Source organism: Vigna radiata, chromosome 2 (genome assembly GCF_000741045.1).
Source record: "Vigna radiata var. radiata cultivar VC1973A chromosome 2, Vradiata_ver6, whole genome shotgun sequence".
NCBI classification, from domain to species: domain Eukaryota; kingdom Viridiplantae; phylum Streptophyta; class Magnoliopsida; order Fabales; family Fabaceae; genus Vigna; species Vigna radiata.
In genome coordinates this window covers 9,626,715-9,643,967 of record NC_028352.1, presented here as the reverse complement: position 1 = coordinate 9,643,967, position 17,253 = coordinate 9,626,715, and the positions used below count along the sequence as shown (strand labels likewise).

The following is a 17,253-nucleotide window of genomic DNA, read 5'->3' as shown; positions in this document are numbered from 1 at the left end:
AAATCAATTATTTCTTAAAATCTATAATAAGTTTTAATGGCCTTCCTGTGAATTGTGAACGAGTTTAATATGTTGAATAATTTAATTATTGAACTTTAATTTTCTCTTGATATTGTATTTGTTTACTTTTTTTTTATCTATGTATACTTCTTAATTCTTAAATTTTTTATTATCACATAGGTATTTTTGATATGTATGTGATGCATTTTTATGAGTTTGGTGTGATTCTCCTGTTTGTTTATTTTTTAATAAAATTTCCGTGTTATGACATAGATGCCTAATATGTTTATGGGAAAATATAATGTGCTAAATTCTAATTGGCAGACTCACACTTCAGGTGGGCTTCCACAATTGTCCCCAATTTCAAGGGCAGGCTCAATCAAATTAATATAATTCTTTACGGGTCTATAGATTAATAAACGTAAAAATGCCAAAATCTCCCTAAAATAAAAAAATATAAAAATCTTTGCTATCTCCTGGAAAATTATTCTCATATTTTTACACCTTAAAAAGCACATTGAGACAATGACCTTGCAGTTTTCCACAGATAATTGCTTCACTCCTTGATGAGGCTTCTTATGACATATGGAAGGATTCCGCCGTGGTTGAAGTAAGCAAGTTCGACCTGAAAATACAATTGTTATAGCGGAGAAAGTAATAGTATGGCAACTTAAAAAAGTTTAAAATATAACTCGATGAAAAGCTTAAATTACCTCAGTGTCAAAGCGTATGGTGCAGGTAAAAGATTTTTCATTATCAGTTGTGACTGTCACATCTTGGCCAGGCCTAATCTCACCGATTCTACTTGGGAGGTCAATTGTATAACGTTCATGACCAGTTAATCCCAATGTGTCTGCATCCTCTCCGGATTTGAAGCAAAGAGGAATAATACCCATTCCTACCAAATTACTGCGATGAATTCTCTCAAAACTTTTAGCTATCACAGCTTTGACTCCCTGTTCAAATGCAAGTGTCATCAGCCACCATGAATATTGATTAATGAAAATTCAATTTAATCGCATGTCCTAATATATAAAGGAACTCACCAGTAGCATTGGACCCTTGGCAGCCCAATCTCTAGAGCTTCCACTGCCATATTCAGCTCCAGCCAGCACAATGGTGTCTTGCCCAGAAGCCATGTATCTCTGGCATGAGAAAAACAATTTTAGGGGTTTAGAAAACAAAGGTCTATCACTTTCTTTGGCACAATGGAATTCACTAATTCTTTTTTTCTTAATGTTTTGTTTGGATCATATAAGTAAGAAAATATAAAATGGAAAAAAGGAAAGAAAAGAAAAAGGGTATAGATGACTACGAGGTGAGATTGTTCAAGTTAAATGGAAAAAGAGTGAAAGAAAATAAGAGAAAGGTAAAATAAACTTTTTATCATCAAACATTTTATTTCATTTATTATTTCAATATATTTTTATTATATCAAAATTAATAATGAAAATATCAATACAATATTTAGAAGATCAATTATTATGTAGCATGATCAATTATATAAAGTAAACATACATAAATATTATTACTAAATTGACTACATAATACGTGAAAAATATAATGTCGTGAATATTATTAAAATATTTTTGACGTAATGTTGAAAAACATAAATGATTATATCAATTTTCAGTGCATTCCTTCTGGTTTGTGTATGGAAAGACCTGCTTCTTTTCTTCTTGGTTTGCACGCTTTTCGTGCATACGAATGGAAGCAAACGAGAAGGGGGATGCGCCTTTGGGCACCCGGTAAGGTAGAAAAAAAGAGGAAAGTTTGTTTGATGCACGGTAGGCAGAACATTTAGAGTTACAATAACACCGTTGACACAATGTCATTAAAGGCGCATTGCAACCTAGAACCAAATCAAAATATAATGTTTACATGCCCTAGTCACAATATCAAGCTTTGCATGCAGTGCTTATAGTTAGATGTCTCTATTATCTATTTGAACAAGCAAGATTCGATAGCTTATACATTTAGAGAAGTAAACAGATTAATTAGGAATGTAGCATTATGAAAAGATCGCCATAAAGACATTCTCAGCTAGTATTTTGATGATATAGAAAAACATCAGCAACAGAAAATACACACACACAGAGAATGCAGTATGTTTTCATATTTGAAAGCTCAAAAGGAGTGAGTTAAAGGATGGCATATATGAGTAGGACATAACTAACCGTTGCTGCCTCAAAAACATAGAGCTTCTCCCCAGTTGGAACATGAATTGTCTTCGGGCCAACATCCCCATTCAAGAGCTTGTTAACAAGGCGAATGTTCGCAAAAGTTCCTCTTGCCATCACTTCATCGTTGCCTCGACGACTTCCATAAGAATTAAAATCCTCGGGTTCCACACCCCGCTCAAGAAGGTATTTAGCAGCAGGACTATCCTTGTGAATGCTTCCAGCTGGAGAAATATGATCAGTGGTTATACTGTCACCAAAATTCAGTAGACAATAAGCATCTTTTACACCATGAGGTCCTGGAGGATCCATGGTAATGTTCTTGAAGTATGGAGGTTCATGGATATACGTTGAGTTGGGGTCCCACGAGTAGAGACTGTCAGCAGGAACTTGTAGTTGATTCCACATAGGGTTCCCTTTGGTAACAGCCTCGTATGTGCTTCGGAACATGTCAGGCAACACGCTGGATTGGACAGCCTAGGAAGAAACATCCCCTAAAGTTATTCTTACCTTATAAACCACTGCATATTTAGACTACATTTCATATAATAAAAGAATCAGTGAGGAGAGTTAGTTATTGAAATGGAAGAGAGAGAAAGATGGAAACTTGTTAAGTTAGATGTAGGGCAGAAGAGAGACAATAAAGGATGGATAATAATTTGGATATGAAATTAAACTCATGTGGTTTGAATTCAGTTCAGACAATTGGGAGATATTTTCTTGTAATTTTCTAACTAGTATAGCCTTCTGGTGTCCGAGAGGTGTCCACTGTTTCTTTGCACTGTTTCTGTTGGAATTCCTCGTCTCATAAAATAAGAAAAAAAAACAAAAAGAAAACAAAATTCCAGCAGTTGAGTCTGCTCAGATCTGACAAAATTAGACATCAATTACCTCAGCAATTTCTTCAGTAGATGGCCAGATATCCCTCAAGTACACATTCTTTCCATTCTCCCCCGTCCCAATTGGCTCCTTCTCAAAATCAATGTCAACCTGGAAATTTGACCCAAAGGTATATGAAGAAAAGGTCCAACAACATTTGAGGTTTTACTTTTCTTGAGTTAAATTGCATCATCAAATTCATAAAAAAAGCATCATCCCATAACCAATGAAGCTAAATAAACCTTGTATTCATAGTCAATAGAACATTGCAAACACATTAGTTCATGATATGACATTAACCATCACTGTCAAGAATAAAATTATTTTCATAGTAAAATACGATTTTGCTACACAAAAAGGACAAACATATGAGGGCCTATTTGGGTTGAGAAAACATTCACTGCTTTCATTTCTTATTTTCAAAAATTTGTACAGGCGTAACAAGTGGATTTAATTGTTTACCATGCTTGTTTTATAATTCTTTTTAAAAAAAAAAACAAAATGGAATTTTTAATATTTATTTGCAAAAAAAAAAATATGAAAACATTTTTCAAACCAAATAGGCCCCCTTATTGCATGGTTGAGTGCATAGCTAACTAGACTTCTGGATATAACTTGCAAGTATCCATAAAAAATTAAGCCACCTAATTTGTTATGAGGAAATTGGGAAGAATAGAAAGGATATATAGCATTGGTACTCTATTTGACTCCAAATACACTAATGTATTCAGCAAATATTCAATGTGATGTACTTTTTTATGTAGAGGAAAATATGCTCAAATATGCTCATATTCGGGCATACAAATGAGAATGATGCATATTGTCTAACTGGCAGTCAGTAACAATGCTTGCGATTAGCTAGCTATAAATTAATGATTTTTCTATTTTCTTTACATCCAAAGAATGAATCAAATAACTATTACCCTTTATAAAGAAAGACGAAAATCAGCCAATGTTACAGAAAAACAGAAAGAACAAAAAACAGATTATACACATTAGGATTATGAATTAGACATACATACCGTGCCAGCAAGTGCATAAGCAACAACTAGAGGAGGAGAGGCAAGGTAGTTAGCTCTTGTCAACGGATGCACTCGGCCCTCAAAATTACGGTTCCCAGACAACACAGCAGCTGCTACAATGTCTGCATCAAAGCACACAAAAAACAAAATCAAGAAGGAAAGCATAAGGCAGAGTATGTTTAAGAAACTAGAAAGTGTATCTTAAGGTATAATCAGGAAAACATTATCTAATTAGCTATTATAAGGCAGAGCATGTCTAGGAGACTGGCAGGAATCTAAAAGTAACAAAAAATTAAAGTTATCTGAGAAAACCGAGAGTAGCAGAGATATGGGCTTCAGTTCAAGAAATTGTATTCTGTTATAAAGCATCACCATTCCCTGAGATGGCAGAAGAAACGGATTCATCCAGCTCTCCTGAATTGCCAATACATGTAGTACACCCAAATCCAACTATATGAAAACCTTGTTCGTTTAGATATTTTTGCAGTCCACTGCCAAAAAGAAAAAATAGATGCAAAATAAGGAATATATTTTTACTAAATTATGCAGACGGTAAGTGACTACGTTATAATACAAGTTACTGCATAAGCGTTGTAATAGAAAACACATAAAATACCTCTGGTGTAGATATTTTGTGACAACTCCAGAGCCTGGAGCAAGACTTGTTTTAACCCAAGGCTTGACCTGGCAAAATAGTAAAAACAGAAACAATTAGAATCAAGAAAAGGACCGCATAAGATACATACAATTTTTTCCATTTATTGTCAAGGGAAACAGATCATAGAAGGTAGGAGGACTTCATCCTGAAAAAGGGAATTAGCATTTTTACAGTCTTTATTAGTTAACTAACCTGCAAACCAAGTTCACGAGCCTTTTTCGCAACAAGACCAGCCCCAAGCATAACACTAGGGTTTGATGTATTTGTACAGCTTGTGATTGCAGCAATCACAACGCTGCCATGCTTGAGCTCCGCTGGCTGCCCATGAAAATCAAACTTTACAACGTTTCCTTGTGCCTCTTTTGGTATTGCAAACCCCTGTTTTGAAATAATACATTTAGGAAATGCAGCATCTCATATTCATGTAGGGTTCTCATCAGACAACAGTCAATGAAACATGTATGATTCCACTTCTTCATATTCAATTACAATGAAGAAAAAATGTCTTGTAATATGTGATAACCCACGATTCGCCAAATTGAACTCAGATTCAAGTCAGGATGCAGTTTGAAAGAGGAGATTTTTCAATAACTTACATAAGCACTAATAAAGACAAGGGGCCGGGGTTTGGTATATGAATTAGCAAATGAATCTTTTTATAGTTAATTCATTATTTTAACAAATTTAGTATAAATATGATAGGATACAAGGGGAGAGGACTTAATGGGATAGAATAGAAGGTGGAGGAATTCTATAAAATTAGAATATATTTTGTAAAGTCATACTTTAGCTTGTGTAGAGAGGTTATGCTCTCGGGGAGGTTATGCTCCCAACCCCATTTGTTGTACAGTGCTTATACGTTATGAAATAATAGAATTCTTTCTTTCAATTCTATTTTCTGCTGTTTGTGAGTGTTTTCAGTTAGGTTCCAAATCCAGGAACCTAACAAATTGGTCCGACCTGTCAGATTGAAAGGCTGCCAAAAACAGGAGAACTGTCGTTTCGAGAATAGTGTTGGAGAATCAAGAAAGGAAAAAAAGACGTTACCAAGAACCTGCCGTTTCGAAGTGGGGGTGTTGGATTCCAGAATTTGTCTCTTTGGGAAGCTGCCGGAATCAAGTAGTCAAGAAACTGCTGTATCGAGACGTTACCAAAATCTATGGGGTGATGGAAATTGCGATTGATAGAAGGAAGGCACAGATAGTGGCACTGCGACAAGAGTATGCAGCATTATGCCAAGATTATGCAGCAATACGCCAAGATTTACAAGAAATTTTGAGAATGTTGAGTGGACAAACCAGCAACCAGGACCAAGCCTCGATCAACGAGAACAAAAGGAGGCAAGAGGAGAACGTGGGAGAGGGAGCGGGAGAACGCCACGAAGTGCAACCCAGCGGGAAGAAAAGGATAGAACTGCCCACTTTTGAAGGGTTCGATCTGTGTGGGTGGGTCTCGAAGGCAAAGAAGTTCTTCGAGTTACAAGGTGTGGCAGAGGAGGAAAGGGTGCACCTAGCAGAATTCAGTATGGAGGGGAGTGCTCGCTTCTGGTTCAAAGCCAAGAAGGAGAAAGCCAAGAATCCTTCTTGGGAAGGTCTGAAGGGAGCAGTGGTGGTGCGATTTTGAGAACGTAAAGGGGGTACCATCTTTGAAAGGGTGGCGGCCAATAACCAGTCAGGAACTGCGGAAGAATATGTTCCAGCATCGAACATGGGAGAATTGCTAGATGTTGGAACAATTTTTCAAGAACTTAAGGAAACAAGATGAACAACAATGTAGACTCGATATATTCTTCTAGGCGTGAATACACACTTTCCTAAAAGAAATATTTCGTCCCTTATAAGAGTGAAGGGAATCACGAAATCCGCTTTTGAGATACAAAGAAGAAATACAACGATAATACTCACTCTTACTATTAATGTTAAACAAGAATATAATTGTCAGGAATTGATTTGTGTGTTAAGAGAATAACCGAATGTAGAGAAAAGTCTCATAAAATCTCTCATTTCAATAGAGCACATGATCTCTTTATATAGATGTTGATCAGGCATCTTTCAAATCCAAGAAATACCAGATTCTGATTAGTTATATTTCAGTGCCGACCATTATAGGACGAAACTGAACGATATTGACGAGGGTGTTCAATCAAGGAGGGAAGAAGGTATTCAGAGATCCAACACTAGCTAGAAGGTGGGGGGAGCCAGAAGCTTTGTCCATAATAAAGGAAGTGAAACCGTGGACCATGGTGTGGAATTTGGGGGTGATAGGAAGGAAAGAGGAAGAATGGAAGATAGTGGAGGAGGAGTTGCCACCACCTAAGCCTCCAGACCAGCAGTTGCAAGTAGCCGCCAATGGTTTCTCTCCCTATGATAAGACCACATCACAATGCAATGGGCTCAAGTTTCATTGTTACAATCTTGAGGACAAGGTTGTTTTTGGCAGCGGTGTGTAATGATAGGATACAAGGGGAGAGGACTTAATGGGTTAGAATAGAAGGTGGAGGAATTCTATAAATAAGACCCGGTTTGTGTCACGGGTATCGAGAATATATTTTGTAAAGTCAGGCTTTAGCTTGTGTAGAGAGGTTATGCTCTCAGGGAGGTTATGCTTACATTCTGAAATAATAGAATTCTTTCTTTCAATTCTATTTTCTAAGAGTGTTCTTAGCTAGGTTCCAAACCCAAGAACCTAACAAATTGGTCCAACCTGCCGGATTGGGAGGTAGCCGAAAACTGGAGAACTGCCGTTTCGAGAATAGTGCTGGAGAATCAAGAAAGGAAAACCCCTGCCCTTTCGAAGTAGGGTTCCAAACCCAGGAACCCCACTTCGAAACGACAAGTTCTTGATAACATCTTTTTTTCCTTCCTTGATTCTCCGCCACTATTCTCGAAACGGCAGTTCTACTGTTTTCTGCAGCCTGTCAATCCAGCAGATCGGACCAATTTGTTAGGTTCTTGGGTTTGGAACCTAATTAAGAACACTCACAAACAGCAGAAAATAGAATTAAAGAAAGAATTCTATTATTTCATGACGTATAAGCACTATACAACGAATGGGGTTAGGAGCATAACCTCCCTGAGAACATAACCTCTCTACACAAGCTAAAGCCTTACTTTACAAAATATATTCTCGGTACCCCGGACACAAACCGGGTCTTATTTATAGAATTCCTCCACCTTCTATTCTAACCCATTAAGTCCTCTCCCCTTGTATCCTATCAAAATATAATTTCTTTTCTTATTCAGCTTCTTACTAAATTTTTCTTTCCAATAAAAAATTAAATTTCTTTGACTTGATTAATATTTATTTATGTAGTTACATAACAATGTAAAATCAAATTTAAATAATCCTTTCTATCTCTCCATGCAAGATTAACTTTAGTTGCATGCGTGTGTGTAAATTTTTATGAAAGAAAATAGGAAAATTTTCAGTTAACTAATTTATTCACTCAATTAATTATCTCATTATACATCCCCATGCAACGAATGGGCACTACAACTGGTTATGACAGCATAGCATTGCTGCTTCAGTCATTGAGTAAGTTTATGAAACATCATAAAAATGGCCATTGTATATTCTATAGATTTTTGTAAACGACACGGATCTGCAAGTTGAAGGTCTAAAATTTAAACAAATAAAAAAATTAAAATAAAAGAATTGTTGACGTCTGAATATGATGGTTCTTGGTTATTGTAAAAAAGTATTTACTTTTGTGCAAGAAAATCAACTTGTTTTAAACAATGAAAGTCCAGGTTGTTAGATATATTATATTTAGTTTATATTTATCTTTATTTTATCTTTATATTTTATCTTTTGGTTAGTTTGTTATTATTTCTTATTTTCTTATTTGTATTTTGGGCCTATTCCATATTTCTTCTATTATAAATAGATTTAACACAAGGGAAATTAATCCCAAATATAGTTTTCATCATATTTAACATGGTATCAGAGCCTAAGGTTCCTCTGAGGTAAAAGTTTCTAGTGCCTCTATCACTACATCCGCCACTGATGGTGGGGCTATCTACTGCTACCGGCGGCGCCGTCGTCTACCGCTGTTGTCTATTGCTGTCTATTGTTGTCATTACCGGAGTTTAAGTTTCGACCGACGATCACACAATTTTGATCGTCTCGGCCAGGTGACTACCATGCCATTAACGACGCCTTCATCGGAGTTCCTTTTAAAGTTATGGATTTGCTCCCTTTTTCGTCGTGCATTGTGGCATGTTTGGTAGTTATTTAGAGCATCGAGGTTGCTCTTTTTCTCTTTTGCCTTTTTCAAGTGCCTTAATTGGAGAATTTTTTATTTTTATAGTTTCTCTTTCCTGTTCATCCATGGCTTCTTCGACTGCTGTCTCTTTTGTCCTCTCTTTTATCACCATTGCGTTTGACCCGTCCATATATGCTTTTTCCCATGGAAAAGATGGTCTGTTGTTAGTTTATTTATAGCCATGGTGGCTCTCCAACAATTACCTCTTTATTGGCATTCCTCAAGGGCGATTTGCAAGAAGAGATTTACATGGAGCAACCTCCCAGATTTGTTGCTCAGGGGAGTCTTCTGGGTTAGTATTTTGTCTTCTATGTTATCTTTCAAATCATTAGCATTTTGGCGTCGCAGATATTTTCATTAAGTCTTTATGGATTATATTAGTAACAAGCTTGGTACATACAATTTGTATGCACCAGCTTGAGGAAGAGTGTTAGATATATTATATTTAGTTTATATTTATCTTTATTTTATCTTTATCTTTTATCTTTTAGTTAGTTTGTTATTATTTATTATTTTCTTATTTGTATTTTGGGCCTAGCCCATATTTCTTCTATTATAAATAGAGAACCCTATGTGTGTATTTAACACAAGGGAAATTAATCCCAAATATAGTTTTCATCATATTTAACACAGGTAAACAACCAATGGTAATCAAACAATGTTATTAATTTGTCCATTGCAGAAGACAAATACTGAATGTGAGATTAAAAACCTAATTAGCATTTTATCACAACCAAAAGAGTAGAAAATAGCGATTTTTCTTACAACTAACTACCAACAGCTAATTCAACATGTAGACTACAAATTTTTTTCTTATAAAACCAAACTCTGTTATCATAGCATTACTAACCTTAAACCCAACTTTGTTATCAAGACAAGCATGCCAGTCAGCCTTCATTTCTTTCAAAGGCACCCGATCATGAGGTCTACAAAGAATATCATTTAATATTAAAGAATATATCGATAATAGAATAAAAAGTGAAATAAAACCTATAATGCAATACAGGGAAACAAACAAACACAGAATATTGCTACCTCTTTGGTCCTGAAATACATGGTTCAACTTCGGAAAGGTTTAATTCAAGATGTGATGTATACACTCTGTCTTGTTGAGGCTGAATTCATGGAAAATAAATTAGAGTTCTACACCTCCAACATATATACATGCATCAGTCGTTTTGAAAAAGGACAAGTTTGTAGGGCAATAATGCTACCAACATTACCTCATTATAGTCAACAAACAGTTTGTTTGCCCTGAGATAAGACTCTATCATGGCCACCTGTGTCCAGACAAATGAAGATCAATAGATATATAAATCCTTCGCATTAGCAAAAAATAAATGAACAGATACATGGTACTTACATTCTCGTCACTCCTTCCAGTTAACTTTAGATATTGCAAAGTAACATGATCCACAGGGAAGAAGCCCATGGTGGCACCATATTCTGGAGACATATTAGCAATAGTGGCCCTATCAGCCAAAGATAATTCACCCATACCATCACCTAGATAACAAAACAAATAACTGTTAATTAGTAAGAACAATCAATGTAAGTTGAAAAAAAAAAGGAAAAAGTTATGAGATAGTAGGCCTCAAGAGAACTTAATTACCATAAAATTCAACAAACTTCCCCACAACACCATGCTTTCGGAGAATTTGAGTCACAGTTAGAACTAAGTCTGTTGCTGTTACACCATTGCCCAGTTTTCCATATAACTTGAACCCCACAACACCAGGCAAAACCATGCTCATAGGCTATTAAGAATCATAGCACCCAACAATGCAATCAGCACACTTCAAGATAGAGCAAATAAACAAATACAAAGAGAGTCCAATGTGTCATTATAATCCATTAATTAGTAGCATTTGGAATAGAATTAATATTTACACGCATTGCAGTGCATGTTTATATATCAAGATCACAGGATAAAGCACCTGACCAAGCATTGCTGCCTCGGCTTCAATACCTCCAACTCCCCATCCAGCAACACCAAGCCCGTCTATCATAGTTGTATGTGAATCAGTCCCAACCACACTGTCGGGATAGAGGAGGCCCTCGTTGTTGAAAACAACCCTTCCTAGATATTCAAGATTGACCTGGAATTGAAGACATCAAACCAAAAGTCCCCGACATAAATTAAAAATGAACAACTAAATTCAATGAAGTCATTTAGCATATATAGTTCCAAATTTACCTGATGTACTATACCAGAACCAGGAGGAACAACAAGCATATTACGGAATGCAGTTGACCCCCATTTAAGAAAAGCAAATCTCTCCTTGTTTCTCTGGAATTCAAGCTCCATATTGGCCTGCACTGCATTTTCTGACCTTGTAACATCAACTTGAACTGAATGATCGATGACAAGATCAACAGGAACCTGTCCGTAATTATACCTAGGAAGTCAGAATAACTTCTAACATAAAACATAAGGAAAATCTGTCTAATACAGTGTTTTTCTTTTTTCAAATTCTAGAGCATCAGATTTCTTCTTGAAACAAATTGACATTAAGCTAAATAATTTACATATATATAAACCACGCTAGTTTAAATGTTTTAAAGACAAACTGGTTTAGAACAATTTGCATCACATTTAATTTAAATGAAATTTTCCCACCAGTCTCCTCAAGATACTCTTGAGTTCCTTCCACTAACATACTTTAAACACCCCAACACCAGATTCCCCAAAGGTGTAACATTACAAAAGTAATTATGAGTTCAAGGTACAGGCACCACACCATGTACAGTTAAATTTTGAAATTTCTTTGGTGACTGTGATCAAGAATTTATACAGAACAAAAGCACATGCAAATGATAAGCAAGAAGCGTACCAAAGGATTGATCTTATTTGAATCACTGCCAAGCTTATTCATAGCATCACGCATGCAAGCCAGGTCAACGACAACCGGCACTCCAGTAAAATCCTGGGGTGAAGAAAGATGTTCAAAAGAACAAAACATACAACTATCACCCATCCCTAACATAACTATTTCGCCGTATCCAGGTTCCAGAAGTCAACAAGATACCTGCAAGAGAACACGAGCGGGCTTGAAAGGAATCTCAACTTGCTTCGTAGAGTTTATTTCCCAGGCAAGAATCTTCTCTACATCTTCTTTTTTTACTTGAAAATTGTCACAGTTACGAATGGCAGATTCAAGTAAAATTCTGATGGAGTATGGTAACCTGTCTGTTATACAGTCGAAAAGCTGATATCATCATTAACACGACTGTCACACATTACACAGAAAATACAAACATGAAAGTACTGACATCATGTATTTTAATCAAGAGCCCCATCATACTTAACACATAGCATGTTCAAAGCATGAACAAAGTCAGGAAGGCCATGTCAGCAAATTACCAATTCTGGGATCATTGAGAGAAGGAAGACTGTAGAACTTTCCAAACTCCCCACCACCCGGCTTGGGGAGACTCGTCAAGTTTCCCTTGAAAGGATTTTCGTTGGCTGAAATGAACATTTACGGGAACATAAAATCAGCACTCTACATTAGAAACTTGAACTCATCTTATAAATCCACAGAATGACAGCTTGATAAGATGGTGCAAATCACACCACTCCTCAAATCAAATGTTGATACATTAAATCTTAAATTTTAAAAACAGTTTAATAGTCATGCCCACTCAAATAAAAAGTTTTACAATGTCAGTCAATAAAAAAATTATCCACAATTTTATAATGTCACTCGTATCATACATTAGATAAATGTTTGTGATTAAAATCCTCAACTATTGAAAAGTAGTTTAACGGACATACACTCACACGGAAACTTTCAATCCATTGTATGACCATTTTGTCATTCAATGACAGTGTAAAAAGATTCACACTGCTGACATATATTATTTATTCTTCTCAAAAACTGTAAAATTAAAAAAAAAATAATCAAAAATGACTAAAACCGCAAGCTCGTGTCTGAAAGCTAAACAGAATGCAATGAAATGGATAACAAAACGCGAAATTCAAAACGGAAATTAAAAAATGAACGGATACGAGATGAATATCATAAATGCTTAAGAATTGCGAGAGAGGAGGAGCGAAGCACCCGTGTTAGCGATTTCGCGGTGGAAGCGTTCGATGGCGGGAGCAACGGCTCTGATTGGAGGACGGAGAGTGAGGGGAGACACGTGGTGGAGGCGGTGGCTCCACCGCAGGAGGGAAGAGCGGAGGGAATTGCGGGAAGAGTATGGAGTGAAAGAAGGAGGAAAAACGAAGGTTCTAGAAGGTGAGGAAGAGAGGAGTTTGGGTGTGGTTGCTCCGAGGAGCGAAGAGGAAGAGGAAGAGGACGTTGTTATATACATGGTGATGATCACGCAGAAAGCGTGACAAGGATGGTTGGGGAAAGAAAAGAAAGTGCGTGACCGATATGCTTGCAGAAGTGTGAAATTGAAATTGACGAAGACGATGATGATTATGACTATTGATTCGAATGTTAAAACGGCACCCTCGTTGAGGCTGAGTTCAACAGCTTCTTCTATCAACTACTGTGACAAATTAGCACTAGCAGTTAACAACTAGCTTAGAAAGTATCGTTTCTTCTTCTTTTATTTATTTTTTTTCTATTTAACTTGTTAAAATTACAGGAAAATATTATGTTAATTGTAGTAATTAGGATGAATGAACAAAACACATTTTAACAAATACTTAGTTAAGAGTTGTAATATGGATGGTTTTATATTTATCTAACCTATTAAGTTCCTGGTATGTTCCATTTTTGTTATTTTATGGATGGTTCAAAGTATATTCGTATATAATTTCATCATATACCACAATTGTGGTTGGAAAAGATTGATTATTGTGTAACTGAAAATTAAGTGATAAATATTTTTAAGAAAGTGTTGAAAAATGAATTATTTTAAAGTTAAAAAGTATGTTTAGAAGGATAAAGTTTACCTTTATAAAAATTTTAACAATTTGATTGTATTTTTGTAAAAAATATATGGGATTACATATTCTTTTAAAATATATAAATATTACAAAAATTGTATGGAATTACATATTTTTCAAAATATATAAATAAAGCTTTATTTTACTGACGAAAACGTGCTTATTTTTTCTTATTGCTTTTTTTTATTACATTAAAATATGTATAGTTTTATGATTTTATGAATAATTAATTACAAAATAAAAACGATAAAGCTATATGTGTATATATATATATATATATATATATATATATATATAATTGTAAAAGTAATATTAAAACATATGTTTAATTATTTAAATAAAAGAAAAAGTATTCAGTTATTTATTCTATTGAATAAATAAATGATTTTTAATTATTAAAGAATAAAACTATTCAACTAAAAAATATATGAAAGAAAATTATGCATCTCATTAAATATATTTATATTATTTTTTTAAGTTAAATCCCATTATAGTATTGCAAATATTAAATGACATTGTTTAAATGGTATAAAAGAGAAAATAATTACACAAGTAACCAAATGATATAGTCCCTCCTTAAGTATTAAATACATACCATAGTTTAAGATTTAAAAGACAAGTAATAAAATTATGAACTAATGTTGACATTAATATTTTGAGTTAATTTCTTGGACAAAAAAGTAATAGGTTGAGAATCGTGATCTAGCACTACACTTTTTCTTATTCTTGAATCATTTGCTTCTAACAATTTATTCACTTGAGTGGATTTGAGGAGAGTAATTGATGGATTTGAAGAGAGTAATTAAGTAAATTTGAAAGGATTTGGGGATAATTTTTTTGTTGTTGTTTATTTAAGTGAATTTGGAGATAAACGAGGGTGAATTTGGAAATAAAGTTTGTGAGAATTAGTGTAAGATTTAATTTTATGTGACAGATTAAAAAAATTTACTTCTAGATCCAGTCTCACTTATCTCCAAATCTACTCAAATAAACAACAAAAAAATTTATCTTCAAATTCTCTCAATTACTCTCCCCAAATCCACTCAAGTGAACAAGCAAATGACTTAGAAAAAATTGGATAAAGATAAAAGGTGATGAGGTGATTGTTATTTTCAATGCCACAAAGTTAGTGTAGCATACTCATTCCAAACGAAATTATCTTTCTTTAATAAAATTGTCAATTCAAGTTCCATATTCGTAAGTAAATCTAACTATGGACCCTGAGAAAAATTGGGCGGTTGAAACTACAATGTGAATAACTCCTTTATGGCATGTGTGTGATGCATTCTTCTAAATCCAAGTGAGTCTGAATCTCATATTGGATAGAAATAAAAAAGTGGAACATTATATAAAGGGGAAGAACCATTAACTCATTACCTTAAGGTTTTAGGTTAAAAGTGTTGTAAAACCAACTTTATATTGCAAAAGTTAATGCCCTTAGTTGCGGAAGAATCATAGTTGACGTACATGGCCCTCGAGCTTTGCCCGCAAGTCTCATTCTACTTCCAACGATATTCCGCAAGACACGTTCCCAACATCTATTGTTTTGTTTTCAACGTTTTTTTGTTAAAACCGTATTCACTAGCAAATTTTTGGGGGATCTTTTGGATCATGGGCTTTATGGCTGGTTCACAAACTCTATAAATAGAAGCCTATGCTCACCTTCAAATCACACAACACTTTTCTCATTCTCTTTTCTTAATTTCTTCATTTTTTCCTTTCTTTCATGTAAAATCATGAGTTTATTCTTATACTCTTTTAAAGTTCTTTTGCTAGTTATGATATCTTCGGAAATTTTTAGGAAGTTCTTGTTGTATTATGGGGCTTGCACAACACACCGTGGATAAGTCCTTAAGGGCAATGATCTACACACCTCGAGAAATCTCTGTTTGTGTTTTGTGTCAGCTTTTCTATAACAATTTTATGGACTTATGGCTAACAACAACAATTCAAACCTGAAGAATCATAATATTGTTTCTAGAGCTCAAACAATCTTTGTAAAACCTTTTCTAGATGTGTCAAAAATCGAAGTCCTCTTTGGTTAGAATTTTCAACGCTAGCAAGAACGTGTATCAACCCATTTTGACATGTACAAAGTCGTTTTTGCTCTTTCATCTCTAAAACCAAACTCATGTCTTCCTCTAAATTCAAAACAAATTGAAGATTAGATTCATGCAAAGTATGCCGACATACTTTACGTAGTGCACTTTCTAACAATTTGTTTAATGTGTACTATTCCTATAAGGAGGTGAAGGGTATTTAGGATTCATCGATTCTCAAATACACTGCTGAAGATGTCGTCCAATAAAGGTTCATTATTGGGAACTACTACCATTGGGAAATGATTGAATATAAGGATATAAAGTTTCAAATTAATGAGTACCACAAACTGCTTGAAGATATAAAGGTAGAGAACATTCTTCTACCGGATTGATTTGTTTCAAAACTTCTGATCGAAAAAAGGCCACCATCCTAGATAGCTAAAACATAGACAAAATCAAATGTCACTTTCAAAACTCATCACACACAATAATTATTGAATATACCAATAGGAAGGAATGTGCTACTACATGGGCCAAAGCCTTGTCTGCAAAAACAAATATGGTAGAAGACAGACCTACTCCAAAAAGGTACGAACACAAACCTGATCACAATAGAAAAAATAATTTTTGAAAATCTCGTCCTAACATATCTAACCCCACTTTTAAGAAGAAAGGAATTTGTTTCGTGTGTGGAAAGTCAGACCATCATGTACCACAGTGTAGGCACAAAGTAAGAAATGATAATCCTCCTAGGAAAAGTATAGCCAAAGGAGATGATATTATTGTTGCAGTTGTTTCACAAGTAAATTTAATAACAAATGTGAGCAAGTGGGTGGTAGACTCTGGTACTACCAGACATATCTGTGCAAACAGAAGTACCTTTACCCATTGCACTAATGTAAGGGATGGAGAAGAACACGTTTACCTCGGTGATTTTGGGACAACTCTAGTTTTGGGAAAGGGGAAAGTTATTCTTAAGCTCACATCTAGAAAGACGCCTTGAGTGATGTGATGCACGTGCCATCAATAAGAGTTAATTTAATCTCTGTAGCACTACTGGAAAAGTGGGTGTTAAAGTATTATTAGAGTCTAACAAGATTGTACTCACAAAAAATAATATTTTTGTGGGAATGAGATATTGTGATCAAAGTCTCTTTGTACTCAACATTTATGAAAATATTAATGAATCTTCTTCTTCTACTTATATTGGTGATTCATATGATATGTGACATGCTAGATTAGAACATGTGAATTATTTCTATGTTATGAAATTACAATGACTAGGATTAATTAATATGCATG

General features: G+C 34.8%; 2 protein-coding genes across 4 annotated transcripts; both read right to left on the bottom strand.

Moving 5' to 3' along the window:
- Window positions 1-338: 338 nt before the first annotated feature.
- Window positions 339-13,528, bottom strand: LOC106756277 (aconitate hydratase, cytoplasmic). Of its 3 annotated transcripts, XM_022778582.1 has the most exons (21): window positions 13,068-13,528; window positions 12,368-12,472; window positions 12,033-12,193; window positions 11,838-11,930; window positions 11,201-11,386; window positions 10,941-11,102; window positions 10,616-10,760; window positions 10,367-10,509; window positions 10,227-10,283; window positions 10,039-10,118; window positions 9,854-9,929; window positions 4,932-5,117; window positions 4,698-4,765; window positions 4,454-4,572; window positions 4,082-4,203; window positions 3,072-3,170; window positions 2,530-2,657; window positions 2,178-2,430; window positions 1,047-1,145; window positions 714-956; window positions 339-625 (listed from the first exon to the last, which is right to left on the bottom strand). In XM_022778582.1, exons 1-21 carry the CDS (start codon window positions 13,321-13,323, stop codon window positions 557-559), a joined length of 2,850 nt encoding a protein of 949 aa, XP_022634303.1. In that variant the 5' UTR covers window positions 13,324-13,528; the 3' UTR covers window positions 339-556. The 3 variants fall into 3 exon arrangements, with proteins under 3 accessions (XP_022634303.1, XP_014494129.1, XP_014494130.1); XM_014638643.2 differs by having other exon boundaries at window positions 2,178-2,657; XM_014638644.2 differs by having other exon boundaries at window positions 2,178-2,657; window positions 12,033-12,212; window positions 13,068-13,207.
- LOC111241275 lies at window positions 5,132-6,517 on the bottom strand. Its single transcript, XM_022778583.1, has 2 exons — window positions 6,038-6,517; window positions 5,132-5,948 (listed from the first exon to the last, which is right to left on the bottom strand). Exons 1-2 carry the CDS (start codon window positions 6,446-6,448, stop codon window positions 5,703-5,705), a joined length of 657 nt encoding a protein of 218 aa, XP_022634304.1. The 5' UTR covers window positions 6,449-6,517; the 3' UTR covers window positions 5,132-5,702.
- Window positions 13,529-17,253: the final 3,725 nt, after the last annotated feature.

Coding starts and splice junctions, on each gene's coding strand:
- LOC111241275 (XM_022778583.1), bottom strand. CDS start 6,448: ATGTTCGATGCTGGAACATATTCTTCCGCAGTTCCTGACTGGTTATTG. Junction 5,949..6,037: donor AGGCTTGGTCCTGGTTGCTG/GTTTGTCCACTC, acceptor CTCTTGTCGCAG/TGCCACTATCTGTGCCTTCC.
- LOC106756277 (XM_014638643.2), bottom strand. CDS start 13,323: ATGTATATAACAACGTCCTCTTCCTCTTCCTCTTCGCTCCTCGGAGCA. Junction 12,473..13,067: donor CCGCGAAATCGCTAACACGG/GTGCTTCGCTCC, acceptor TGTTCATTTCAG/CCAACGAAAATCCTTTCAAG. Junction 626..713: donor CCATACGCTTTGACACTGAG/GTAATTTAAGCT, acceptor TTGTATTTTCAG/GTCGAACTTGCTTACTTCAA.